Below are 27,571 nucleotides of genomic sequence, written 5' to 3' on the forward strand. Positions count from 1 at the left end.
TCGAACCCTTAAGTCTTAGGAGATATTTTTGCCTTACTCTGTGTGTTCTACCGATTGTACAACGGATTGTGCTCAGAGGAATTGTTCAATATGATGCCCACGGCCTTTTTCTACCACTGTACGGCTCGCCATCGACAGGGAGTTCATCCTCGCCCTAGAGCCTAAATAATCGCGTACGACGCGGTTTCAGAGATGTTTTCTCCCACGAACACTCAGGTTGTGGAATGAGCTCCCTGACAAGGTTTTTCCACTACAGTATGGGGTTCTTCAAAAAGAGGGTAAAGAGGTTTCTACAGGGTCGGCAATGTGCGCATAATGCCCCTGGTATTGCAGGTATTCATAGTAACCGTTTACCATCAGGTGAGCCGTATACTTGTTTGCCACCTCAGTAGTATAAAAAATACAACTATCTACTATACCTTATCATCCTCAGGAAAATACCCATACTACGACAATGGTCAAGTAATCTGCCACTTACAGATCCTGGAGTGGTTCGGCGTGGCGTTCGTGTCGTACCTGGCGGCGCTGCTGCTGGCGCTGCTGGTGGAGCTGCCCACGCAGCGCCTGCACCGCGCGCTCAGCCAGCCGCCGCCGCCTGCACCCGCCGCCCACAAGAAGGACGCCGCCCAGTAGCGGCCTATAACTCGCCTACATCTGGCACTACGGAACTATAGATCATACGGACGGCCGGTGATCGGTGTTAGGAATATACACTGTAATTAGGACACGCTAGCGGCAGCGATCCCTAAAGCTGAAGCCACGGAACACTAGAATTAACTATTTTAATTAATAGATTGAAAAAGGGACATTTTGTGGTGGTTTACGGGAGAATGTTTGAGAATACAAAGTATTTACCTGCAAATTCCTATTTTAGGAACTGCTGCATTAGTACGTTCATTATATTTTTGGGGTTACCAATCTTAATTACAGGCCTTACCCTGGTAAATCTTTGTAAATAGGCAGGTCATACGTATCTACCAGGTATCGTTAATTTAGAAAACTGTTATATATTTGAGAACTTTAGACAGGTTCAGAAAGATTTATCTATCATAGTGTTTTGTATTGTTTAGTTACCACTAAACGTCTACAGACTTTGGTCTGAGTACATTTGATGAGTAGGCTTTAAATACATTAATGTAGATATTATTTTTTATATATTATGTAAATAGATACCTACCTATTCGTGATGCATCAACGTACGAACTGATACACCGACGTTTTACCCCATTTTCTATATACTTGTTCGTAATATCGATGTGTTAGACAATTTAAGGGATATCGCTTGTAAAATGTATTTCTCCGAATAGTGATTTTAAACCAAGAGTTATTTATGGGGAAAAAAAACTATCTCCTGTGGAATGTTCATTGGACACGTATATTTTATGCATTATTTATGCAGAAAACAATTGTGGTAAATATTTGTATATGCATTAAACATTTCCGGACGCAACATCCTTCTTTTCTATTCATTCCATCAGGGAAGGAGGGTCCCTATCAAATCTGGGATCACATTGGGGGGTAGATGGACAAAATCAGTCTATAATCCAACTGCACGTCGAGCTGGTCTAGTTCCGCTAAGATCACGAAAAAATCTCCGCCAGTTGCTTTAATTGACTCTTTTACTTTAATTGATTCTGTCAACAATGTCACTTTTACTAACTGTATATTTTCACAATTCACCCTTCAGTTGATTGGCGAGCTACTTACTAGAAGAAAAATACCTAATTTTCAGGGTAGACCTTTGTTTTAACATTTATAAAGTTGTATCTACCATTTATAATACTATTTACTACATATAGTACTGTAAATGATATTTTCATCGAATGAAAAAAGTGTTTATTTTATGCGACTTAGAATGGTGAACAAACTGACGGCCCACCTGATGGAAAATGGTAACCGTCGCCTATGGAAATGTTCATTGTTGGTATCGGTGGATTTATTTATCAATACATTTATATATTTAGAATTTATAAGTTTTACAAATGTGATAGCATGGGATGGCTATGGAGTATGCCTATATGGTGAGAGACTTACTAGGTAGATTTGTATAAAGGTGAATAAATATTTGTAAATATATCAAGTGGTGTTTTCTTTATAAATCTTTTAGTATATTTTTTCCAAACTCTTTGGAATCGACTTCCAGCAGCGGGGGGAAAAGTATTGTTAGTAATGGAGTCTAACCCATTGCTAGTAATACACCATATCAGGTGGTTCTCCACGCGGTTCCCCCTTTAAACCATCGTGGTTAAATCTTATTGAATTCGTCACGAAAGGCTAACGTAGCTGCTTTCATCGTCACCTATCATCCCTCACTGGCGCCCCGCCAGCGTCTACTAATAGCATAGACGGAGTTACCATTCCAGTATCACACATTAAAAAAAACTTCCAGCAGCAGTATTTCCGAACCGACACGACATCGTAACCTTCAAGAGCTTATTCCTCAAAGGCCGGCAGCACACCTGCAATGCCTCTGATGTTGCGGGTAATCATGAGCGGCGGTAGTCACTTACCATCAGGTGAGCCGCATGCTCGTTTGGTCCGTATTATAAAAAAAAGAAAGGTGAGCTCAGGTAATTAATACACACGGTAATTATAGTCAATCCGTTTAATTCGTACACACATATCTTTCACATCTATCACAATTATCTCTTAGGAATACACACGTGTGCTGACGAGCTATACTAAACTGTACTGGCGTCAATGGTGAGCCTTATCCCTTTCAGACCCAAGATTTTTTTTCTTTCACATTAAATATATTTTCATGTTTTGGTGCCAAGCCATCTTGCCGGCACGCACGAGACTACTGCACCACCTAACCGCTAAAACGATTTCTTATTGGCTGGTTTAGAATCTCACTATCATGTTATTTCAGCTTCGTGCGTAAAAATTAATTGCGCGCGGTTTTAGAATTTTTTAAAGTTACAACTCACGCCCGTATCGTTCAGGTCTGAAAGGGTTATAGGGTGTCCGAACGACAACAAAATGATTGACAGAGTATAAAAGGGAAGCCATTATAATCCTATAGCAAACAGAGGACAAAGAATGTATCCTGTTGTGTGAGAGAATTTATATAACTAAAAATTCTCTTACTATAAAAAAAATATATATAATTAATTAATTATAAACAGACTAACTTATGTAAAAAAAACCACAAAAATCCTTGACAAAAATATATGTGAGTCAATATGGTTAGTGTTTCTACTAAAAAGAAAAAACAAATATTGTATGGACAATATGATTTAGTGAAGAATGGAATTCCTTATTATATTTTTTTAACATTAAGAAAAAATATAATAGGCATATTTCAATATTACAAACTGCCATTTAGCAACAATAGAGCAGATCAAAACTCATGGCTGAATGGATGAAATGATTTCCCTTTTACGCTATGTATCAGTTAGATCTGACTTCGAGTTGGCAAAGCATCTATTCAGAATGTAGGACAAATAAAATAACCAAGCATTTAAGCTTACAAATATGTTTACATATTATTTCATCATAAAAACAAAGATTATCATTTCAGCCTCAATAAATAATTACAACTGTACCTGTATCAGGTACATTACTACATTGCATATTTGTCAATCAAACATTACAGGTAAGATATATTTTATTTAATTATTAAGCTTAGTACAAGTTGCTTTAGTAATAACTTGTAATATTCCAGTAATGAGAGAGTTTAATATGCTTATAATTGTGGTCTGAAATGATCGGTTAATACATCGATAATTATCTCAAAGCACGTTTCTTTGTAGAAGGCTCAGACATCCTAGCACAGCACTTATTTACAATACCCACAGTCAATTACAAAGATATCTTTCAAAGCCTTACATACTTGACAAATGTAATCTATGAAAATATGTAAGTATATATTATAATAATGTGAAGGCTCCAGAACAACATATATTTGTCACCGACTGTACTTAAATTAAGAAAATACGTATTTGAGTAGATGGCTGTATGTCCAAATACTCCAACACATAATGCAGTACTAAGTAGGCTAGCGTCGCGAGGGCCCCGAGCCGCCTTGCCAGCCCCCTCGGTGCCCCCCGCCGCGGCCGCCCGGCCGGCCCCGCCCTGCCGCTGTAAGCAAATTATATCATATTTTACAATTGGCAATTTCTAAAATTAATAAAAATACTTATATTAGAACATGTAGTTATTAAGACAGGACTACCCCTCTACCATTTCCAATTCTATCATTTAATAATAAACAATATAAATTACTACTTTCTTATTTATCAGTAAATATAAACAAATTAAACAGTTACTATCTAATTTGAACTATTTGAGATTAAAAGGGTATGAAACAAGAGGTATAAGATATGTTTAGTGTGCACATCCCACAAGGGACCAGATATGAATACAGAACTTAGTTCTGCTTATTTATTTTTATTTTATCTATCAATACTCTTTATTCTAGTATTATTAAATGTCAAATTTGTGTAATGGTTTATAGATCAATATTTGTTACTTTTTTATGCAAAAACTATTGAAGAGAAATAAATGGAATTTAATAAATGCATAAGTTCTATCATTAACTAGACCTATTACCAGACCTATGACCAATGAAGCTATATTTTAAAATGGCTGTACTAGTTTAAATGAGGTTTTCAAAAAGAAAAAAAGTATAGAAATGCATAAAAACAATGTCTGTCAAATCATCAAGGAAGCATGACAGGATTATTGATGAAGGCTTTCACAAAAAAAACAAAATTTAAGAAACCTCCACTGAGCTGCAGACTGCATGACAACATTTATAAAAGTTTGCAAATTGATAAACAATCTTCCTGTGTCGTTATTGATAGAACTATTAAATATTTATAAACAAATTGGTTAATAGTTATGGTTAAAGAAATTTATTTTGAATATTTATTTTATACACTGTCATTTTGATAAATACATGCCAAATATAAAAGAAAGATCCTAACTATTCAATCCAAAGAGCAATAAATAGTATAGTTTAAATAGCAAACACAGTAAAATTTTGATAGGAACTGCTTGTTCAGTATCTTTAAAATAAATACATTACATATAACAACAAGTAACTTTCATGATTAAATTTTTGTGATGCAAATGTGAATTGTCGAAACGGGAACATTCTTGTTTACTGAGTAAAATATAAACACTGTTGACAAAACATGGAATATTAGACATGTACTCACCTTGTGCTCGCAATATAGCGCTTTTCCCCCGTCCTGCGGTCGGCTTGTTGCCTTGTCGTTTGAACATAGGCGCATTCTTTAACATATCGGGTAATATGAGGAACCTAATCTTTGATCCTCTAATGTACACATTTTCCAGCTGAGCGACGCGGCCATCTCGATACGTTACAGTTACCAGAGTCATTTGGCAGTTCATATTATCTTCGGCTTCTATAAGCTTCCCGCGGTATACTTCGCCGGTGTTTGTTTCACAGGTCACTACATGTCCTTCTGCTTCGTGTAATACTTTAATAGGCACACCGATAGACATGTTTATTGATGGCTAACTAAAGTTTCCTTCTGTAAATAAGTATATATTAAAGATTCACTAGATAAGAATAGATGAATTTTCGTGTTATACCACAATAACAAAACAATAATTATGGCGGGGACAGGAAACAATGACAGCATCTGACAGTTTGACTTTTGTCATTAATAAAATTTTATGGCTTTGGATACATAATGTAGCGATGAAATTATCTTTGAAAAGGCAATTAATTAAAAGTATTTTTACATTTAATAAAAAAAAATCAATTTTATATTTTGTAGTTGTTTTATTTAATATGTTAAAATAATTCGTTATCAAAAGAATTAAATTCATTTTATTTACTACCTCTCTTTGTATTTCACGATTTTGATCAGTTTCGAAAACATACATACCGCAATGATCACCACGGTAACCTGCACATGCTGAATATCACTAGAAGAGAGCGAAGTAACTTGAACTGATATCCCCGTCTCTTCACCAAAGATGTGAATAGACTCACGATGAACAGTTATTCACTGGTGTTAACAGCTAATATAATGATGATGATTAGACTTGGTGGAATTTTTAGTAATGGACTAATTATACCTACATAACTACTAATTATAGGGGGAAAGGGATTATTAGTAATGGAGACTGAGAATCCCATTGCTACCAATATATCCAACCATGTCGACCTCCTCGCGGTTCTCCCTGGAAACTATCATGGTTAATTCCTGATGAATTCATCATGATGGGCTAACTGGCCTGTTTTCATTCTCATTTATCATCCTTCACTGGTGTACCGTCAGCGAATCTCGTTAGCGCAGGCGGGATTACTATACCATTTTCACCCATAAAAAAAAATATTAATTATACCTTAGGATTAATTATATCGATAACAGGTCTTATCTATCACCTTACAGTATGAGGTCTTGGATAAAAAATAGAAGTGGTGCTAATTGATTGACATAAATTAAATGAATTTTTTTTATTGAAATATTCCTTATAATAACAAAACTGTATAGGTATTATTACAGTGTAGGTATACTTATTATTACAGCGAAGAAAGCAAATCTTTGTTTATTTTAAAAATTAAATAATATCATTTACGTCCTGTACTACATTATAATATGATGATTAAATGGTTTTTAATGTAATGGCTTATACTTATATATAATAATTTATTGTTTAATAATACTTTTTTAGAATGATTTAAGTTTAATATAATTTAAGCATGCAGCATATACAGCATATCAATGTGAGGAACTGGCGTGCATCACATTTCGATGGAGCATTTATTTTACAGTTGAGTAAGTAAAAGGGAAAATATTTTATTCATATTTCCTATTTATGCTTTTCTGTTTCATTATTGTATCTTTGTAGTCTGTGGTAATTATGAATGACTCAGTTATTAAGAGTTGACTCTATCTCTATCTTTACGGAACTAAAATAGGAATCTATGCAATTACCAACATAGTAAAATAAAATAATTTTCATGGATGTATGTACATATAATATTCTTTAACTATTTGTAATATACCTCTGTCCAAAATATTAATATCTACAGGAATAGAATAGAAAAAGATCTTGTAATGTAAAATTTTCAATTTGACTGGTTGCATAGATATTTACAGATAACTTTTCTTTAAAATTGACGCTCATCTATACCGGCGTTGATCAGTTCAGTACTTCAGGTTATTTGTTTATTTTTTTTTTTATCTTTTTCTATTATCAAAAACTTTCTTGTTTTTTAAATTCAATAACTTTCTGAGAATTTCAATAGTGTTTTAATTAGATGAAATCCATTTTATTGTATAGATATTAATTTCTGTAAATAGTAGTGATGACGACAACGATTATGAAGATTGAAACTGAAATGGAGCTGTGTTCAATTTGCGGTGCCGACGGAGGAGGCGAACTGTTGACGCCGGAGGAGCACGATGCGGGCGGAGACCCCATGCAAGTACCGCTGAGGACCATGCTGCTACACCTCAATAACAATAAAGTTAGTTACTTTATTTAATCTTATAACCAATAACCTTCTTATAATAATAAAAAGGGGGGAAAGCGATTGTTACTATTGGGGATCTAACAGCCACATTGCTAACAATATACCCTATCACATCGACCTCCATGCAGTTCACCTTGGAAGATTATTTTTTTATGAATTCATCACTATGAGCCAATATAGCCTATGACCTGCTTTCATCCTCATCTATCATCTTTCACTGGTGCCTCACCAGTGTATATGGATAGCAAAGGATTGTTATGATTACATTTTAATCCATTAAGAAAACACCTCTATGCAGTTGATATATAGAGGCTGAAAATCTACTAGTTCTTTTTATGCAATTTAGAATGACAAGCAAGTTGACGACCCACCTGATGTAAAGTGGTAACCATTATATATAGGCATGAACAATACTATGAACGTCAGGGGAAAGGGATTGTTAGTATTGAAAACAAGCAATATACTTAGCCAGGTCGACCTTGTGATATGAATTCATCCTGATAGGCTAACTGGCCTATTTTCATTGTCATTTATCACCCTTCACTGGTGCTTCACCAGTATATTTTTCACCAGTTACCCTTCCATTTTCACCTATCAAAAAAAATATACTATAAACATCACTGTGTTCAACCCATGATACCTTTCATGGTTTGCTATTCCTGAGCACTTTTTAATGGAATGGTAGCCCTGTCTGCGGTGATGGTGTATGGTGGCGAGGCACCACTGAGGGATGATAAATGAGAATGAAAAGGTAGGTCTGTTAGCTCATTCTGACGAATACACCTGGAATAAAGCAAGATAGTTTCCAGGGGGGGACCATAGAGAATTTGACCTGAGAGTATATTGCTAGCAATGGGTGTGGTAATCTGCATTACTAACAATCCCTTCTACACCTTCTTGAGTACTTCTTTTACTGTCATATTTCACTCTTCAATATGAAACAGCCATGCAAATGATTGCTAAGCAGTAAAATAAGTGGTACAGAGGTAAAAAATCGTCTGCATGGCGTAGATGACTTTTGTACAAAGTCTCCTTCTGGTATATTGCTGATAAACAATGAGGTCATATGCCAGTCAAACTATTAGTTCTCTTACAAAATTTTATTGCAGTGTATCCTGTTTAGAATAATATCAAATCCAAATCCTTGCTAATATTATAAGATGACCATTTTTTTTATGCAACTTAGAATGTCAAACAAGTGATAACTGTCGCCTATATTAGGGAGGAAGGGATTGTTAATAATGGGGAGGTTATTCCCCATTGGTAGCAATATACCTGTTATCGAATCGGCTGAAGATCGACCTGATATATATATATCAGGTCGATCTTCAGCCATTCCCCCTGCAATCTATCATGACTAATTTATCATTGAATTCCTCCCAATGCCCTAACTAACCTGCCTTTTCATTTTCACCTATCACTTCTCACTGGTACCCTGCCAATGTGTACTGATAGCGTAGGCGGGAAAATGGCATGGTAATCATGTCATTTTAACCCCTTAAAAAAACTGTCACCTGTAGACATGAGCAGTACCATGGACATAACAGAGTGTACTGTTTTGCCTATAAGTTTGTTTAACATTTTTAGCATTAATGGTTCATCAATTTTATACAATTTATAAAATTTTAATATATAATTATTATATTCTTTATTTCACTTGTAATAAATTACATGTAATTTATACATAAGTTCTTGGAGCATTTTTTGTAAACTATACAGAAATTAAAAGTATGTCAGCAAGGTATGGAAAGAAGTATACTTGGCATCAGATTAAAGGACAAACAGCGACTCACTGATATTCGAAAACGAACTGGCATTACAGATGTGACTCTTAAAATAAAAAAGCTCAAATGGCGATGGACTGGATATATATGAAGTCATCAAAAAATAAATGGACCCAAGATTTAATTGAGTGGTATCCACGTGATGGAAAAAGAAACCGAGGTAGGCCAATCAAGAAGATGGGAGGATGATTTGCCCAAAGGCTGGAGACAAGCTGCAAAGAATCGTTACCAATGGAGAAATATGGAGGAGGCCTATGTTCTAGAACAACCTGAAAAATAAGATGTTGCTGATGTCAACATTATTTATACATATTTACAATTTAAAAAAATCTGTAATTCAGGAATAAAGGCTATTTTTATTTTTATTTTATTTATTTATTTATTAATTTATACATAATGCTAGGGATGTAGGAGAACATAGACTTCTCTTTATCCCAGTCAATAAATATATTTCACTCACATGGACGAGCTAAAACATCAGAATTAAACATAAGATTATCTTGTGTCAATTATATAATTAAAAAGTATAATATTTATTCTTTTATCTATATTGTTACAGGTTGTCCCAGAAGGTAGATTGTGCTCGAACTGCATCCAAAGAGCTATTGAAGCCTATGAGTTCAGTTCGTCACTCTCGGCTAAAAACACTCCTCCCCTTAGTGAGAAAATTCGTGCATTACGGAGGAGGTTACATGAACTGACCCAAAAAATTGATGTATTCATTGTGGTGGGTGGACCTGGAGCTAATGCCAATGGCACGTATAGTGAAGATGATATCATCATGGTGGAGAAAGATGTGTTAGCTGCTGCAGCTGTAGCGGATGATGAGGACCTGGAGCGAGCACGGAATGCTCGCGGAGATAATGTGTATCAATGTTCAGTGTGCCCGCAGTCATTCCAGGTATTTGTTTCATTATTTTTAGTATTAGTTGTGTTCGTATACATATTAGACCTTCAGTTTAATTTATGTATCTTATACAACACCTAGAAGTGGTTTGTTTGATTACCTTTTCTAAAATTCACATTGTTTGGTGTAGTAGGAAATAAATACTGATGTCACTTGTATATGAATCGTATTAATGTGTTGGACCCAAAAAAAGCCAGTGTCCTGTGGCATATATTTGTTAACATTTATATTTTAATTACATTTGTAACATAAAATCTAAAATTTAATGGTAACAACATTTATTATTTAATATTAACACCACAGCAACTTTTATTATCACTATGGGCTAACTGACCTGTTTCATCCTCATCTATCATCTCTCACTGGTACACCGCCAGCATATACTAATAGCGCAGGTGGAATTACCATTCCATTATCAGCCATTATACATTCTTGTATTGTGATCAGAGAGGAACTGGTTGAAAATTTAATTCTATTTTCAATTTAATCAAATCATTTCAGTGGTTGTATACATTGCAGTGAGACGTTTACAGCAACAACTGAACCAGTTCCTTTTGCCTAATTGAACACACTTATACATTATATTACTGTATTTTATAATTATGTGTTTTTCTGGCAATTAATATTTTCTGTTTTAATAAAAAAATATTATTGTATTAGATTTTGTTTTTCTAAAATCAATGCATATACAGTAGCAAGCAAAAAGCTAGTAATAAATAAATAACACTGATACAATTGTGACATTACACGCAACACTAAATATTACATATGCAACACTAGACAATAGACATGTAGTACTAGATACTGGACCGCGTAGCATGCGGTCGACTCCTTGTACTCGTGCTGGACGTGCGGCGCACAGTCGGGATACTAGACACTAGACACTGGACACGCAGCACTAGACACTGAGCCTGCTCGGTCCGCAGCGCGTGTCGCAGTACCGCGCGCACGCCGCCGTGCACGCGGCCGACGCGCTGCACTCGTGCTGGACGTGCGGCGCGCAGTTCTCGTCGCGCGACGCGCTGCGCCGCCACGCCGCCGACCACGAGCCGCTCCGCGTGCACACCTGCTACCTCTGCAACACGCACTTCCAGGTACGTCGCCTGTCCGCCTCGCTCGCTGCGTCTCGTCTCTCTGTGTTGTCGCATTATAACTTTCCAGCGTAATCGCTCGCTAGCGGTCGCACTATCAGTGTTACTCGGCTACTTTTAGTTTGTTGAAGTTTTTCAAACGAGTTAGATATCGACGAAACAATGCAACTGGAGTAGCGTGGAGTGGCGGGCTGTAGAGGGCGCGTGCGCAGGGCGCGGGCGAGCTGCGGCGGCACGCGGGCGCGGGCGGGTGCGCGGCTGTATGTCCGGCGTGCGGCGCGGCGGCGGCGTCGCGCGCGGCGCTGGCGGCGCACGCGGCGGCGGCGCACGGCCGCGGCGGCGCGGCGCCGCACGTGTGCGCCGCCTGCTTCCGCACCTTCGCCGAGCCCGCCGCGCTCACCGCGCACCTGCTGCGCCACCGCCAGGCTGACCAGTTCGTCTGCGGCTACGACGGCTGCATCCTGCGATTCGCCACCAGGTACCCGTCCGCCACCGACTACAAATATGGCCATCCACTGCCGCTTCGTATCATTAACTTTAAGAGATAAATCATTTCCTAAAGTTTTTTGTCGGATGTCTTCGTTTACAATGGTATTTCTTAGAGAATTTTCAACTATATCTCTTTATGTAATTTTTCATGCGACTATTAATTGATAAATTAGCTCTACAATTTTCTCTGTAAGTCATGGCGGAGAGGCGCACTGATTAAAAATGTTTGTCTTTAAAGAATTTGTGCGATAAAGACGTCGCGGAATTTCCTAAGTGCTGCCCAGTTGAATTGCATGCGTTTACAAATCAAGACTTGTTCAAGGTATAGATAATCTTTGACTTTTTTAATCTCCTGACCGTCGACGGTAGCGTGAGGTAGCATTCAGATTATTCAATATTCGAATGGAATTCACCAGCGTTGTAGCTAATAACATTACGTTATCGAAAATTAGATATCTACTCACCATTCATATTATTACCACGTTCAGTGTCTCGAATAAGTCTTCTTGTGCAACTGTGAACAGTTTACGAGAGAAGTGCTTATTTCGGAACACTTCTCTTGATAATACAAGGAGGAACCAAAAATTAGTGAGAATGAAATAGAATATAATGACTATTGATAACTTAATAATTTATTTTTCTACATAGTCTCCGAGTCCCTCTACACACCGAGTCCAACGCTTTTCCAAGGCTTGTCTTGATCCTGCAAAAAGCTTTCCACGGCATCCACCACTTCGTTATCGTCTTCGTACCTGTTTCCCTTTAAGTATTCTTTCAATTTGGGGAACAGATAATAGTCGCTAGGCGCCAGATCTGTTGAATAAGGGGAGTGGCCAACCAATTCGAAGCCAGCTTGCTAAATGGCAGCCATCGCAACTGCTGACCTGTGCGTGGGTACGTTGTCATGATGAAAAAACACGCCCCTTCGAAGTTTTCCTCTCCTTTTCTCTTTAATGGTATTCCTCAACTCGGAAATTAAAGCTGCATAATATTGACCTGTAATAGTGGTTCCACGCTCTAGGTAATCAATCAACAATATCCCTTCTGAATCCAAAAATATTGAGGCTAGAACACTTGCCAGCCGATGCCACGGCACATATGAAATACTTTTTTTTATACAACTTAGAATGGCGAATTATTGACGATCAGCGCATTATTGTCCGACTTGACCCACTGAAACTGCGTAGAGATGTCGCATCTCTGTGCATTTTCTACGAATAATAACGAAAGCGCTTGGCGAATGCAGTATTAATGCGAGAGATGATTATTTTGCGCCTTCTCTGGTCCGAAGATTTTTGCGGGCTTATTGCTTTAAGTATATAAAGTTGATGCACTGTCAGAATAGCAGCCTCCTGATACAAAAGATAAGTGTGAAAACGAATTGGTTTCCTAAACATTACTTTCAAGACAGATCTTTGTGCCCTTTCAAGTGCAATCATGTAAGATTTTGATGCATCGCCCCACACTGTGATGCAGTACATCAACAGTGATGCACATGCTTCTATATACAAGTAATAAAACATTTTTGCTCGCGCTGTTATGCAAAAGCTTCACAACATGTATAAGTTTTCGTATACGTTTAGAAAGGATATGAGAAGCAAAAGTCAATCTTTGATCCAAGATTAATCCCAAATATTTCACTTCATCAACCCTATCAAGGAAATCACAACTGCAGATTTTGTTATCATCACATGAATATCTATGGATAGTCAAGGATAATGACGTAGGGGGACTAGAAGCTTTGGTGTTGTGAAAACAAACATATTTAGATTTTGCAGTGTTTAAAGTAGATTTGCTCTCAACCGATTTGTTACAATCTTCATGGCCGAGTTAGCTGCAGAAAAAACAGAAATCCAATTTTCTTGTGTGCAAATTATTGCAGTGTCATCAGCATAACAGATCACTTGGACGTTGTTGTCATCATCAAATAGACGGCAGAGGTCATTCATGTAAATAGAAAACAGTGTAGGCCCGAGGATACTTGGGGAATTTCAAAAGAAATATATGATGTATTACTTTTATATTCATCTACGACTACGATTTGGTTTCTCCTTTTAAGATAACCAGAAAACCATCTAAGAGTCACGCCTCCTATTCCAATTACTTCGAGCTTCCGTAGTAGAATAAAGTGGGAAACAGTATCAAATACCTTGGAAAATTCGAGAAATATTCCAACGGGTTTCTGTGTATGATTATTAGCATCAGTTACAGTTTTTAGAAGGAAATTATTAGAAATTATACAATTGTTATCAGCTATATTAGTCCTACAAATAGATTTTTGCCCGGTCCGCAGAGGCTACCTGCTGGCGCACATCCGCCGCTGCCACGCGGCCGCGCCGGCCGCCAACGGCGCCGCGCCGCCGTCCGCCGCGCCCAGTTCCGCACCCACGCCCACCTGCGACCGCTGCGGACGCACGTACGTACTGTCCATAGACAATTGACGAAAGATTGATAGACATTTTTTACTTGCCGCATGAAATAAAAAGCAATAGCAATTTCTTACGTCTTGTAGTTTTTCGTGCAGGTGGTAACGAAAACGTATTTACCGATAGATTAATTTAGTACTTGTCTAAGGGAACTAGATCAGTTCCATGATACTCTTTCTCGATGAACAAAAGAGTTTAAAAAACGTACGAGCGAGTCGAAATCAAAGAAGTTCGAAATTTGAAATCATCGTTTATCTTACAAATGAATATGGAACTTTTTCATTTTCGCTAACATATTTGGGTTTTTATTTGAAATTGCAAAAAATTTTGGCATAATTTCTGATAAAAACCTATACTTAAGATAATATCAAGTCGCCCGATTAGTTCTCTCTTTGGCGCGAGTCCGATCTCTATGGGCTGTTGTTGTTGAATATTCATTTTTTTTTTACTTTTTATTTTTACTTACTTCAGTACTTTCGTGGTGAGTTTGATTCCGGGTGGGTCAAATTTAGGAAATTTTCTGAATTTGCTCGGGACTGGGTGTACTAGGTTGTGTCTCCAGACGTCTGTTCCTCATAACATAGGATCTCCTAGTTTAGGAATCAGGCACTTGGTGTGATTGTAAGACACTTACTATTATTGTGTTTAAAATGTTAACATATGCATTTATTTGGACAGATTTGGCTCAGTGGCGGCCATGAAGCGACACGCTCGCGTCCACCGGACCGACCGCTTCGTTTCACAGGTACCAACTAATTCATATTTACTAAGTTACTATTTATTATTAGTATTTGCCGTGTGGTCCCGGCATAGAATAGGCCACTCCTTCCATTCCTGTGGGTGTCGTAAGAGGCGACTAAGAGAGGGCGAGGGATGGGCAGCCGCATCCCTCTCAAAACATCTCTAAAGTCTAACTGCGGTTACCAATCCGCTTAGTTGCTTGTATGTTTGTTGCTCAAACACGGCTGAACAGGTTTTAATGAAAGAGGTATGAGTAGAGGTAGAGCAGAGTGTGGCTTTGTACAAATGTCACTTACTCGGGCACCTCTGTCTCATAGATGTAATTGCATGGCTAAGTTCCAGTTTGAAGAGTGGAGTATGGCAGTAAAGTTACAGATAGAGGCATAGCATCATAGTCCTTGAGAATGGCAACACATGTGGCATGCACATGACAATGTATTCTGTGCTATCCTTGGTGCTGTTCATGTCTATATGGGTTTTTTTATATGGGTGTGAATAGAATGGTAACCCCGCCTACGCTATCGGTATATGCTGGTGGGGCACCAGTTAATGGTGGTTATGAGAATGAAACTAGGTCAGTGTGTCGGATTCATCAAGAATTAATGAACCATAGTTTGTCTAAGAGGAACCGTGTTTGACCTGAATTGAATACTGCTAAAAATGGAAATTCACGTTTCCATTACTAACAAACCCTCCTCCCCGGGGGGAGATTTTAGTGATGGAGACTGAGAATCCCATTGCTAGCAATATACCCAACTAGGTCGACCTCCTCGCGGTTCCCCTGGAAAATATCATGGTTAATTTCTAATATATTCATCATGATGGGCTAACTGACCTGTTTTCATTCTCATCTTCACTGTTGCTCCGCCAGCGTATCCCGTTAGCGCAGGCGAGGTCACCATACCATTTTCACCCATCAAAAAATCCCTTTTCCCTCATATATAGTTGATGGTTACCACTTCCCATCCATCACTGCGTTGAGAGCATGTGTGCAATTCTATGTCTTATAAAAAATATATTTTATAGGAGGAAGGCAATGACTCCCAGGTGGACGGCGAGGGTGACGACATGGAGGTGGAGGCGACCGCTGACCCCGGCACCGAGGGGGAGGTCGAGTACCTCGAAATGGAGGCCCTCGATGATATGGAGTACCGAGAGTAGACCACCAGCTCGCGTTAGGGAAATGTTTAAGTCATTAGTTTTCATTGGACTTCAAAATTTGCTTCTTAATTATATGTGTATAGTTTTACGTTTACAATTTTTCTCTATTTGTGAACCGATTTTGATGGAATGGTTTATTTTTGTGTTACTTTCATACAAATCGTGTATGGATGTAAGTTTTTTTGAAGAACGTCTTAAAATGCAGGTTTTGGTGTCGATTCTGAGGTGTTATTTTCTATACCTATCTCTATATTTTTAATAATTATTTATATCGGCTGTGAGTGCACGTAGTAAGGACAGGGTTGTCTGACTTAGTTTCGGACTCGAAGCAGCCTTTGTTCATGAGCGCGGCTCACAACTGGATTGCAGCATTGCGTAGATAGTACGCTGTTTAAATTTTTTATTTGATAGTAAATATCAAAGAACTAAATTTAATGTAGTTTGTAGCTATCTCATCAAAAACCTTTTTTTTTTTGTCAAGAATTTTCGCAACTCAGTTTATAGTTTTGAGGGCAAAACAATAAGTTGTGACCATTTCGTGTTACTGTGGCGCATTCACGAGAAATTATGTAACTTCTTTTATGTACTTTTGTTTTGTTTGTTTTTTTTTTTTTAATGTTTTATTTTTAAAATCACCTCAGCCATTATCTGTTCACTAGTGAACATAGGTCTCCCCCATACTCTGTCATAAGGAACGGTCCTGAGACACCTGCATCCACTGACTGCCTGCAATATATTTAAGGTTGTGTAGCTACATATAGTGGAGGGGTGGTCCTACACCGCGTTTGTAGTAAAATCTATTAATTAGTGCATTATAGTTTTTGGAATACAGATTTCACTGTAATATAAAAATGAAATGTTTATTTTATAAATATAGAATGATACTTTAGAATCGACTCAAATATATTTTCATCCAATTCATTCGAGTCCTGTTGAAGTATACATACATACATACATTATGTATATAGGAGTATCGACTCGAGCGTAGTCCTAATAGGAGATTTAATTTAGCTATCCTCTATTGTAATATAGATGAAATAAAATATATTTTGCAATAACAAGACTTTAATTGAAATGAGATGGAATTAGTCATATAATTTGTAATATACTAAGAGTAAATTAACAATTGACTATATATATGTCACAGTTCAAATTAAACCGGTATGAAATATTGTAGAAAGCGGGCAAAAGTGTTTGTTTATACTTTATAGCACACAAAGATTCTTTATCGTAAAAGATGTACAACAGGGAGGTTTTACCTGGGAGGTTAGTGTTAATAATAATAATAATAATAACTTTATTGTAGCTAAAAGTCGGGTACACAATTTCTTATACAGTGATTACTACACTAGGCTCGCAACTGTATCGTAGTAGTCGGCGAGTCTAATTTTTTCATATTTTTGCCATTTACAATCCGGTTCCTGTACAATTTTATCATTTAGATACTCATTTAGATACATTTAGATGTTACAGACATATATATGTTGTTACTACCTCTATAATATATCTCTGACGGTCCACCTGATGGTAAGTGGTAACCGTCGCCTATATACATGAGCAGTATACATGGACATAACAGAGTATACTGTTTCGCCCATGATACCCCCCATGCGTTGCCATTCCTGAGGACTCAGGTGTTATTCCTCTGTACCCAATAAATTCAGCCATAACAACTGCAACACAGCCATGCAAACACAATGGGACGGTTGAAACACGAATGGGTCAGATCGACATTCGTGTGTATATATATATATATATATATATATATATATATATATATATATATATATATATATATATATATATATATATATATATATATATATATATATATATTTATAGCATCTAGTAGATCTAATCCAAACTGAGAAAACTTATATGAATTCAAGTCCATAGAACAAACATACATTTGGTTAACTCTTTTTGGTTTATTTATTTACTATGTCATACATTTATAATTCACACTTTTTTTATTTTATCACATTTTTCCATTACTACATATTTACATTACTTATACAAAACATAATTTAAAATAGGACAATACGAGAAGCACCAATTGACTAATACTATGAGGTGAAACAATGCAAACTGCGCATCCGCTCACTCGTGCCGCTGTAATGAAAGGACAAAGGTTACTTACTAAGGAAATGATGACGGTTACGTTAAAACGATCTTATAAATCTTTACTTTCTTTTATACTATAATGTTTATGAGAGATAGTTGCTATTTTTTAATTAGATGGACTGCTAGTCTGCGTTTCACTTTGGGTACTATAAAATAAACTATTCATGTTTCGGTATTCTACTAGCTGGAAAAGTGAAAACGGAACGGTAACTTCGTCTGGGCTTCTGGTATACGCGGATAGGATTTTTTTTAGTGGATGATAAATGGTAATCCTGCTTGCGCTATTGGTATACACTGGTAGGACACCAGTGAAAAATGATTTGTGGGGATGAAAAGGCAGATCAGTTAGACCATCGTGACCAATTCAATGATAAATTAGTCAAGATGGTTTCCAGGGGAAACCGCGTGGAGATCGACCTCATAATGTATACTGATAGCAATGGGGACTATCCTCCCCATCATTAACAATTCTTCCCCCCTGCTGATAGGATCAGCGGTAGTCAGTGATCGATTTACTAAGAATTAGTTATAACGGTTTCCACTGGAAACCGTATTGTGGGAGATCGAGGTGTCACTGTATACTGTTAGTAATTTGTTCTCGGGTGGAGAAGGGATTGTTAGTAATGGGGATTAGTAGCCCCATTGCTAGCAATATACTGATGACCATTGCGATTGATTTATTGTTAGATTCATCAAGGTGGATTGACCTGTTTCATTTTCACCTATCATCCCACACTGGTGCCCCGCTAGCGCAGGCAAGGGGTTACCATTCCATTATCATCCATTAAAAAAAGGAATGTGTCCCCTGTCACTCGCACCTGTTGGTGTCAGCAGGCGTCCTGCGCTCGCGGCTGGCTGCGGGTGATGAGCGCGACGCGGCGGCGGCGTCTTATCACCTCCCCGCGCCACGTGCTCTGTTCACCGTCGCCGCCGCACACGGCGTGCGTGAACTGGTACCGCGCCGCGCCCCTGCCACCACACAAACACAGGATCAAAATCGACAATCCTCCACACACACACACACACACACACACACACACACACACACACACACACACACACACACACACGCATGCATGCACGCACGCACGCGCACACACTCACACACACAGGCACGCACGCACGCACGCACACACACACACATACGTATATAAATATATAGACGAATATACTTGTAGTACTGTTGCTACCGCGTACTTGAAATAAAACGAGACACTATGTATTCTAAAGTTCTCTTATCTAATACATACGTATGTGGGGGAAAAGGATTATTAGCAATGGAGTTTGACAACCCCATTCCTATTAGATCACCTCATGGAAACCATCGTGAACAATTCTTGTTGAATTCGTCACGATGTGCTAACTGACCTGCTTCGTCCTCGCCTATCATCCTTCACTGGTGCTCCGCCCGGTGTATACCGATAAAGCGGGTGGGATTACCATTATCACCCATTAAAAAAAAATTCTATATACATAGATTATAAAAAAATAATAAATACCTATATCAACATTTTTTTTATAACATATTTTTCAAGAGAAATATTAAGCAATGTTTCTGCAGAATATATAAGAAAATATATAAAATTACCTCATAATGTAAAGCGACCGCTGCGGCAGAAGCGCGTCGAACTGCAAGTGGTGGCGCTGCGCATGCTGCAGGCGCATCACCGCCGCCGACAGCAGGCTCACGCCGGCGATCACCTCGCCGCAGAACTGCACGCAGCACCAGCCACCGCCAACAAACATATCACACCAATATTATGCCTGACCTGTTCACTCTTTGACTTTGCAAATTTTAATTTTAAATTTAAATTACGAATAGAAGACCGGAACAGGAAACAAAATGTACTACACATTTCTACGCTATCGGTATACACAAGCGAGGCACCAGTGAGGGATGATTAGTGACGATGAAGCAGGTCAGTTAGCACATCGTGATGAATTCTAAAAAATTTATTCATGATTGTTTCCAGGGCGAACCGCGTGGAGGTCGACGTGATAGGGTTATATATATATTTTTTATACAACTTAGAATAGACAAGCTGACGGCCCACTGATGAAAAGTGGTGAGTCGCCTATAGACATGAGCAGTACCATGCACATAACAGAGTAATATCGCCCTTGATTATATTATCTGAGGACCATTAGTAAATTCACATATCCCTTCAAACCGAAACACAGTTCAAATATCTATTCTTGAAACATGAATGAACATCGACTTTGTGTGTGTTTGTTTTGTAATAAAACATTTAAACGATATATAATAGTCTCTTTCAACGAACAAAAAAGTTAGTCAATTCTCAATTCATCACGTTGATATTAAAAAAAAATCATAGATTTCAGATCTGCATAGATTAGTTTTTCTTTTCCGTCACATACATTAATGGTCACATTATGAAATATAGCATGCAATGTGTTATGGTTGGCAAAATGTGTGTTGAAGGTCATCATCCGCTCAGGCCTTTTATGGTGCCATGGATCGTAAAAAATGGTGCATTCCTCACCCGAACAGCGTCGATATGCGGCTTGATGTGTCCGGCGGCGGCCAGGTCGAGCACGTGCACGTGCGGCAGCGGCTCGCTCGCCGCGAACGCGGTCGCCCGCACACGCGACAGCACGCCGCCGTTCACCGCGCTCCACCTGCTACGCTCCGTCTCGCGAAACCCTTGGATCGCCTACACATATATGGCAAACAAGCTGACGAACAGTTGCGTCTGAGCTGAGCACATGGAGGTGCCCAAGCAATCAAGTTTTGTACAAACTCTATGGTATGGTATAACGATAGGTGATCGTTATACCATACCAGAGACAGTCTAAAGTCTACAGTCTACAGTACTAAAGTCATCCTTACATTATATATTTGAAAGTAAGTTTGGTTTGTCATCTCTTAGGACCTGAATAACTAGACCAATCAAGGAAGTTTTGTTTACACATATTTGCAATGGAGAAGAGCAAAGGATATTTTTTTATTATGATCAATCAATATATCGTGATCATACAGACAAAATCATTATAAGCTGTTCACTTTAGATGTAATAATTGCATGGCAACATTCTCGATAATTCATAAAAGACATTTTATTCTTGTATGTGGCAATTAATAACTTTTTCTCAAACATGCTTGGAAATGTGAGCATTATTTTGACAATCTTCTTCGAGATAAATCAAAATTGCTGTACTGGCCAGATACATGCGGGCAGCGGCCGGCAAAAGTTGTATGAAAATACATATCTGTCGTGTTTTGCGGCCAGATAAATTACTATGTAAACTCATATCTGTCCTGTCATTTAAAAATGGAATGACCTTTTACTTCGAAACATGAGTACCAAGGAGGTAACTAATAAAAGGTTTTATTTAAATTTCAAAATGGCTTGCGAATAGAAAGCTGTTTATTGAAAAAAAAAATACAAAAGAACATTATGGCGCGTGAAAAATTATTATTGTTCGTTATTCGTCATTGAACTTAAAAAGTAAAATTGTGTTTTTAATTTCCGCGCATTGTTTGAGAAAAGTACTATACAAGCCTTGGCCACAACTAGGCATTAATGGACTGACGTATGTGTGTCTCGGCTACGCCTCGGCCTACATTTGCACGCTCGTCCATCAATGCCTCAGTTGCTGCCCGCTGCATAATGAACTATAATTGGAGGTAGAAAGATAAAAAAAGGTTGTTGGTGTCAGCTCTTAAATACAAAAACAGAACAGTTTTGTCGTTGTCGCTCATAAAGTATTTAATAAGTATAACATTTAATTTCACAATCGTGAGACTTTAGTTTTATAATTTAATATTTTTATTTTATAAAAAGAAACTACGCAAAAGATAATTTCTCGTGTCGTTCTTAAATATTTAAAAAGACAATTCAAGATTGAAACGTCTGTCGGAAGATTCAAGATCGAAACGCTTAGTTCTTATAACATTTACGAGGTAATCTCAGGTAACTTTAGCATGCTTTAGGGAACTGAGTGATCTGGGTATGTCGTAAAAGGAATTTTCGCTAATCAAAGGGTAAGTAATTTGAACTAAGTTTGAATCTAGGTAACTTAGTAGTAATTTAAAACAACTTGTCGGTTATCGCATACTCAGATCTTTTAAAAAACTTATCGTACATACAGTCCACTTATATTCTTGAACATAAGTAGTATTCAAGTAATGCTAGTATGGAACTCTTCTCTATCAAGTGATTACAGTTATAGTCCGTTTGAAGTGAATAATATACTCTGAAGGTTAAGCAAGTTATAAATCGTCAAGATCGTGTGTGCATGCATGCACAGCAGAGCCTAGAGAAGTCTGGGCGTGATGGTATCGATTTTGCAGTTAGAACTAAAATACATTTTTTTCGATTTATAATTGCCATTGACCAGAGATGAGCGTTACAGCTTTACCAGGCGCATGCAGGGGTAAATGTGGATAACACTCCAAGCCTGCAAGAGAGGAGCGACGAACGTAAGAGTGTCGACTCTTACTGATGGACTACAGCATACGCCCAAGGGCACCAGAGCGGCTCAGATCTCGTGCCGCCGCACATCGACTCCCGTCGAGGAACCAAGTGTTGGTTAAGGGGGGAAATATCAGCAAGCTGCGCTCAGGTGCATACCTGATTATGCACGAATGGTGTGATGTGACTCATCAGTGTCCATCATCATCTCATCTTCCGTAGATTCATAAGTCAATTTCTCAATTATGTAAATAAAAAAACTGATACCTGATGAGGAGAAGAGAAATAACAATCTTGTGTCAGATCAATGACATCAAATGTGATACAAAGAGTATCTATAATGCCTTTGTCAGGCTCTTTAGAGAACTTTTATGTAAACTTACATCATCCCAATGATCAAATTCATATCTCATTCTCTTGAGATAAGGCTCCAGTTCAGCCAATAATGACGCCTCTTCTGCCTCAGTGACAAAATCCGGCAGTACTTGCATGTCATTCATGATTGCAGCACGAAGTTCCGGCTCTTCGTCCGCCTTCCATGATGGGTGTATGTATATTAGATCAGGATCCCCTGGTACATTATTTAAATATATAAAATTTCCATGTCACAAAGTTCATTCGTGCTAACCATCAAAATGGCTTAGCTGTTAATGAAATTTTATAAACATCTATTGTTTACTTTGACTTAACAGATAGGATAGTTTTATCCCGATAAGAAAAAATAGATCCTACAGGCAGTAGTAGGGGGCAAATAAGGTTTATTAAGTCAACTAGTTGTATTATAAAAACCAGAAAAACATTAATTAAATTAAATATTATAATTCATTGATTTTAAAGCACACAGATAATCTTATACCTAAATCTTTTCTATCTAAATCTCTAAATCTTAAATCTTTTAAGGATATTTATAGAGAGATAGATTCTTTCAATACCGCTGGAAATAAATAATAGAATATCATGGTGGCAAAGAAAAAATACTACACATTTGAAGTAAATTTTTTTTATGGGTGAAAATGATATGATAACCCCGCCTGCGCTAACGGGATACGCTGGCGGAGCACCAGTGAAGGGTGATAGATGAGAATGAAAACAGGCCAGTTAGCCCATCATGATGAATTCATCAGGAATTAACCATGATAGTTTCCAAGGAGAACCGCGAGGTGGTTGACCTAGTTGGGTATATTGCTAGCAATAGGATTCTTAGTCTCCATTACTAAAAATCCCTTTCCCCCCTGAAGTAAATTATTATCATAAACTATAGAACATGTATAATACAATCTATAAGAGTTGACAGGTAATATATTTTTCAAGTAGATATTTCATTTAGTCTCAAAACTATGTCAGTAATGCAGCATTAAGGACAATGTTATTAGTTGGATCATTGGATATTATCATATGATAATATATCCATATTACACACTTCTAGTACTAACGTATATTACTATTTATTTCGTAAATCCATAACAATAATTATTATATATAAAAACAGACAAACTCGTGAAAACAAATGTTTGTATTGTAATCAGAGGATCAGCTATCTATTCCCTTGTCACCAAGATCTTCGCTATGCACTTATTAAGCAAGTAAACACTTTTTAAATTATTTTACCTGTAATATTTTCTAAAATTTTAGATTGAACTGTGTCATTGCTAATCTTCCTAGGACTCTGTAACCATATAGATTTCCATTTACAATTTTTAAGAAAACTAAATGTAAGTAAACGCATTTCTAACTAAATTATTCAAAGTCAAATTTATTTATTATTTTTAGAAATAAAAAAATAATAACAAAAATTGCAAACTTGCTGTTACAACATACGATTTTGACATTGACAATCAGCTGATATTCAAAGTGATGATAAAGTTAAAAGCTAAGTTCTATTCTATGTCTATGGGCAATTGGGCCATTTATTAAAATATTTATTAATGATTTCTTTAGTACATGAAAATCATTACCTAAACACTAGAATTATATATTTTTATGATGACAATATCCACTATATTTATGATATCGGTGTCAATGTAAAATAAATATTTAAGTTATATAAATTTTGCAATTCGAGAGATCGTAACATTTCGTTAACGAAACGTCACATCACCTTAAACGTCATTCCAAGTGTCACTCAGTCAGTTTATCATATTCTTTGTTTTGATATTTACATAATAATAATAAATGAAAATTATCGTATTCTCATATTATACTACGGTAGAACATAATGTTTTTCTCTTTTGGATGAATCACATAATCAGGAAAGATGGCTGACAAACATGGAGAACTTGCCAGACGAGGTTATGTTGATGATCTTCGAGCATTTGCCATCGCGGGCTTTGGCAGCAGCTGCAGAGGTATGTCGGCGGTGGAACGCCCTCCTGCGTCGCCGGGTAGTCGAAGTGCAGCGCCAGGATGACGTGAAGCGGCTGCATCGCGGCGTTATCGCTCTGCACGTAAGCGGGTGTCTCGACTCATTGCGGGCTTGTCTCGCGAATGTCATTGATGTCGCCCCACATCTTCGGCAACTAACAATCCAGGCCACCAACTCGTTCGGAGATGAGACCATCGCAGCTCTACATCGTCTGCGGCACCTCGATCATTTGGATGTATTTATACGGAACAGGAGAATAGAAATGGGTTTGCTGCCAGTTCTAATGCGACTGAACTCATTGGTTATTAATGAGACAGTTACGCCGGGCGTGCTCCGCGCGCTGGCCAAGAGTGAGAGAGTCCGCTGTATCCATATGTTCGGCCGTTCACTGTACTACCCGCAGCGAGAGCTACTCGCCGTGCTGCGAGCTCGACAGCACCACCTCACAGAGCTGACGCTCCGCTGCACAGAGCTGACTGACGTCGCTTACGATGCGATTGGTCAGTGCTCCAATTTAACATCTCTTCAGCTGTACTCATGTTGGCTTATGACCGGAGCTGGAGCGCTGCACACGACGCGGTTACTAAAGTTGCGACGGCTCCACATTACCGGCGCGAGGATGGTGCGGACACGCGCACTCTCTGTTTTCATTGATCAATTGCCTCCTCACGTGGAGGAACTGTGCCTGAGTGCGACGTGGTTTGGGGATGATCACGCGCTGCCACTGGCGCGGAGACTCCCCGGCCTGAAGGTGTTGGAGCTATGGCGGTGCCGGCTGACGTCGTGCAACATACTGGAGATGGCGCGTGCTCTGCCGACACTGTACAGCCTGGATTTGGACATTTCTCTAACAGATATAGAATTGCTGTTGCTCTCAGATCATCCAACTATAACAGATATTCGATGCCTCACCGAGAGACGCTTTTCACTGTACAGCGATGAGGCGAGGGACTCGTATAGCATAGTGATGGAAGGGTCGCAAGGGGCAGGAGGAAGGCGCGTGGTACGTGTGTCGTCGGCGCAGGCGCGGCTCGCGCGCAAGTACGTGCGTGGTGGGGGGGAGGGCTACCGCGCCACTCTGTTCTACTACTGGACGCAGGACCGAGAGCTGGACCCTCTGCCTCTCAAGCAGCCGCCGGGATTCGACCTCGATGATGACGACTTCGCAGACGATTAGACTTATTACCTGAGAGGGTACATTTTATTGTATATATGATGAATAATATATATTTTACGTTTAATATGTTTAACTTTGATTTCAAATATACCGTCCACATTTTTTCGTGTGTTACATACGATTCTGATGTCATCCATTTCAAAAGAAAAATAAAGAGTTTCGATTATGACAGATGTACATTCTTCAGTCGGTTGTTTCATTGGCCAACATTTAATGAGCCGTTTCGCGCGCAACATAGCATGTGCCGTGACATGTAGATACTACCTACCTGGTGCACCGGCCAACAGCCACCAGCCAACACCACACGTCCGAGCAATTGGCTAACAATAAGAACACACCATTGTTCCGAGGTCGGAACATCCTCGCGTCGCCGCGTCGTGTAATATTAAGCCGATTCAACTGGCACCAAGTGATGAACTTTCAGAACTGAACAATTGCAGCATCGTCTAGTACTAGCGCTGTTCATGTCTATTGGCGATGGTTAATCGCTTTTTATCGGAAGAGCCGTTAGCTCATGTTAAATTACAGAAAAACCATAGTATTGAGATGTTAATGTTTTTGTTAAATAAATGTAGCGCCATTTACTCCCTCTGTTTAGCGTAACAGTTGACTGGTAGAGAATGCCATCAGGCATTAAGTCCGTCCTGTACACATATTATAATGTGTGCTAAAGTATAAATATTTAAACAAATCTTAACACTTTCTCAGTTTCACTTCTGTTTCTACCACCAGAAGAGACTGCCTATGCCATGAGAGTAAGTGCTATTGATTGCAAAAATATCTGCTCGAAATACGTGTAGAAAAAAGTATAGACAAATCGGGAACCTCCAACCACTACTTTTTGGAAGGTATTTGACGGTCTCTATTTTTTTATCTAAGTAGAGTCGTGTAATTTTAAAATGACTAAAGAAAGATAATGGAATTACAGATATTACCGTGATAGATAGAGTATGGGTACTGTGAGCGACGTATTCTACGCCTAGTCACGATTTTTGAAATTGTTCAATCTGTTATCGCCCGAGTCTCCTATTTGCACCATAAATGAAAGAAAGCACCGGAGTGTGGCGGTTGCCCAACCAACTCTAAGATATTCCGGCGTGTTCGGTCCGGTGGGCGCGCGGTCGCACCCCTGTACACCGCCGCGCCATACTCGATGAGCACCAGTGAAATCAGGCCAAGCGAAGTGGTCAATAGCATAGTGCGCACTGAGTAGAGGCGGTCTTCACCATACGCCATAATTATATACTACATAAAAACTGCTGGTGTGCGATGTTCTAATATCCCGTAACGATTAGTTGCGCGTGTGTCGCACACACATACCGTAACACAGACAGGGATTTAAATAGATGTCGCAAATTGCATGTACTTTATACGTCAAAACCTTTATCTTACCTATTTGAGTTAACAGGGGC

General features: G+C 38.4%; 5 protein-coding genes across 7 annotated transcripts in view; 3 read left to right on the forward strand and 2 right to left on the reverse strand.

Moving 5' to 3' along the window:
* Window positions 1-2,076, forward strand: part of LOC113515902 (nose resistant to fluoxetine protein 6-like) — a 37,326-nt gene extending 35,250 nt beyond the window's left edge. Inside the window, exon 12 of the mRNA XM_052895726.1 lies at window positions 481-2,076. Within this exon, the coding sequence (XP_052751686.1) occupies window positions 481-633 (153 nt within the window). The 3' untranslated portion in view covers window positions 634-2,076. The remainder of the gene's footprint in view (window positions 1-480) is intronic.
* A 514-nt stretch (window positions 2,077-2,590) lies between these two features.
* Window positions 2,591-5,623, reverse strand: LOC128200887 (small nuclear ribonucleoprotein Sm D3). Its single transcript, XM_052895727.1, has 2 exons — window positions 5,166-5,623; window positions 2,591-4,083 (listed from the first exon to the last, which is right to left on the reverse strand). The coding sequence occupies exons 1-2, from the start codon at window positions 5,473-5,475 to the stop codon at window positions 4,001-4,003; spliced, it is 393 nt and encodes a 130-aa protein (XP_052751687.1). The 5' UTR covers window positions 5,476-5,623; the 3' UTR covers window positions 2,591-4,000.
* Window positions 5,624-6,959: 1,336 nt separating this feature from the next.
* LOC113514115 (zinc finger and SCAN domain-containing protein 10-like) lies at window positions 6,960-16,491 on the forward strand. 3 transcript variants are annotated; one of them, XM_052895728.1, is made up of 8 exons: window positions 6,960-7,145; window positions 7,290-7,456; window positions 9,806-10,147; window positions 11,080-11,247; window positions 11,442-11,722; window positions 14,027-14,149; window positions 14,838-14,904; window positions 15,927-16,491. In XM_052895728.1, the coding sequence occupies exons 2-8, from the start codon at window positions 7,295-7,297 to the stop codon at window positions 16,059-16,061; spliced, it is 1,278 nt and encodes a 425-aa protein (XP_052751688.1). In that variant the 5' UTR covers window positions 6,960-7,145; window positions 7,290-7,294; the 3' UTR covers window positions 16,062-16,491. The 3 variants fall into 3 exon arrangements, with proteins under 3 accessions (XP_052751688.1, XP_052751689.1, XP_052751690.1); XM_052895729.1 differs by having other exon boundaries at window positions 6,960-7,131; XM_052895730.1 differs by lacking the exon at window positions 6,960-7,145 and having other exon boundaries at window positions 7,152-7,456; window positions 11,457-11,722.
* Window positions 16,492-17,899: 1,408 nt separating this feature from the next.
* LOC113511355 (alpha-ketoglutarate-dependent dioxygenase alkB homolog 7, mitochondrial) lies at window positions 17,900-24,456 on the reverse strand. The gene is made up of 6 exons (XM_026894980.3): window positions 24,229-24,456; window positions 23,004-23,191; window positions 20,690-20,860; window positions 19,774-19,898; window positions 19,004-19,154; window positions 17,900-18,173 (listed from the first exon to the last, which is right to left on the reverse strand). Exons 1-5 carry the CDS (start codon window positions 24,344-24,346, stop codon window positions 19,013-19,015), a joined length of 744 nt encoding a protein of 247 aa, XP_026750781.1. The 5' UTR covers window positions 24,347-24,456; the 3' UTR covers window positions 17,900-18,173; window positions 19,004-19,012.
* A 431-nt stretch (window positions 24,457-24,887) lies between these two features.
* On the forward strand, window positions 24,888-26,159 carry LOC113511354 (F-box/LRR-repeat protein 7-like). The gene has a single exon (XM_026894979.2). It carries the CDS (start codon window positions 24,888-24,890, stop codon window positions 26,157-26,159), a length of 1,272 nt encoding a protein of 423 aa, XP_026750780.2.
* Window positions 26,160-27,571: the final 1,412 nt, after the last annotated feature.

This window comes from Galleria mellonella, unplaced genomic scaffold (assembly GCF_026898425.1).
Source record: "Galleria mellonella isolate WM207_F2 unplaced genomic scaffold, CSIRO_AGI_GalMel_v1 utg3070, whole genome shotgun sequence".
Taxonomy (NCBI): domain Eukaryota; kingdom Metazoa; phylum Arthropoda; class Insecta; order Lepidoptera; family Pyralidae; genus Galleria; species Galleria mellonella.

What these genes read in the sequence shown, in the direction of transcription:
- LOC113511355 (XM_026894980.3), bottom strand. Translation starts at nt 24,346, where the DNA reads ATGCGTTTACTTACATTTAGTTTTCTTAAAAATTGTAAATGGAAATCT. An exon ending in AATTTTAGAAAATATTACAG is followed by an intron (nt 23,192 to 24,228) that starts GTAAAATAATTT and finishes ATAATGTACCAG; the next exon opens with GGGATCCTGATCTAATATAC. An exon ending in AATTTGATCATTGGGATGAT is followed by an intron (nt 20,861 to 23,003) that starts GTAAGTTTACAT and finishes ATATATGTGTAG; the next exon opens with GCGATCCAAGGGTTTCGCGA.
- LOC113511354 (XM_026894979.2), top strand. Translation starts at nt 24,888, where the DNA reads ATGGAGAACTTGCCAGACGAGGTTATGTTGATGATCTTCGAGCATTTG.
- LOC113514115 (XM_052895728.1), top strand. Translation starts at nt 7,295, where the DNA reads ATGACGACAACGATTATGAAGATTGAAACTGAAATGGAGCTGTGTTCA. An exon ending in TCTGCAACACGCACTTCCAG is followed by an intron (nt 11,248 to 11,441) that starts GTACGTCGCCTG and finishes GGCGGGCTGTAG; the next exon opens with AGGGCGCGTGCGCAGGGCGC. An exon ending in ATCCTGCGATTCGCCACCAG is followed by an intron (nt 11,723 to 14,026) that starts GTACCCGTCCGC and finishes CCCGGTCCGCAG; the next exon opens with AGGCTACCTGCTGGCGCACA.
- LOC128200887 (XM_052895727.1), bottom strand. Translation starts at nt 5,475, where the DNA reads ATGTCTATCGGTGTGCCTATTAAAGTATTACACGAAGCAGAAGGACAT. An exon ending in CGCTATATTGCGAGCACAAG is followed by an intron (nt 4,084 to 5,165) that starts GTGAGTACATGT and finishes ATTTGCTTACAG; the next exon opens with CGGCAGGGCGGGGCCGGCCG.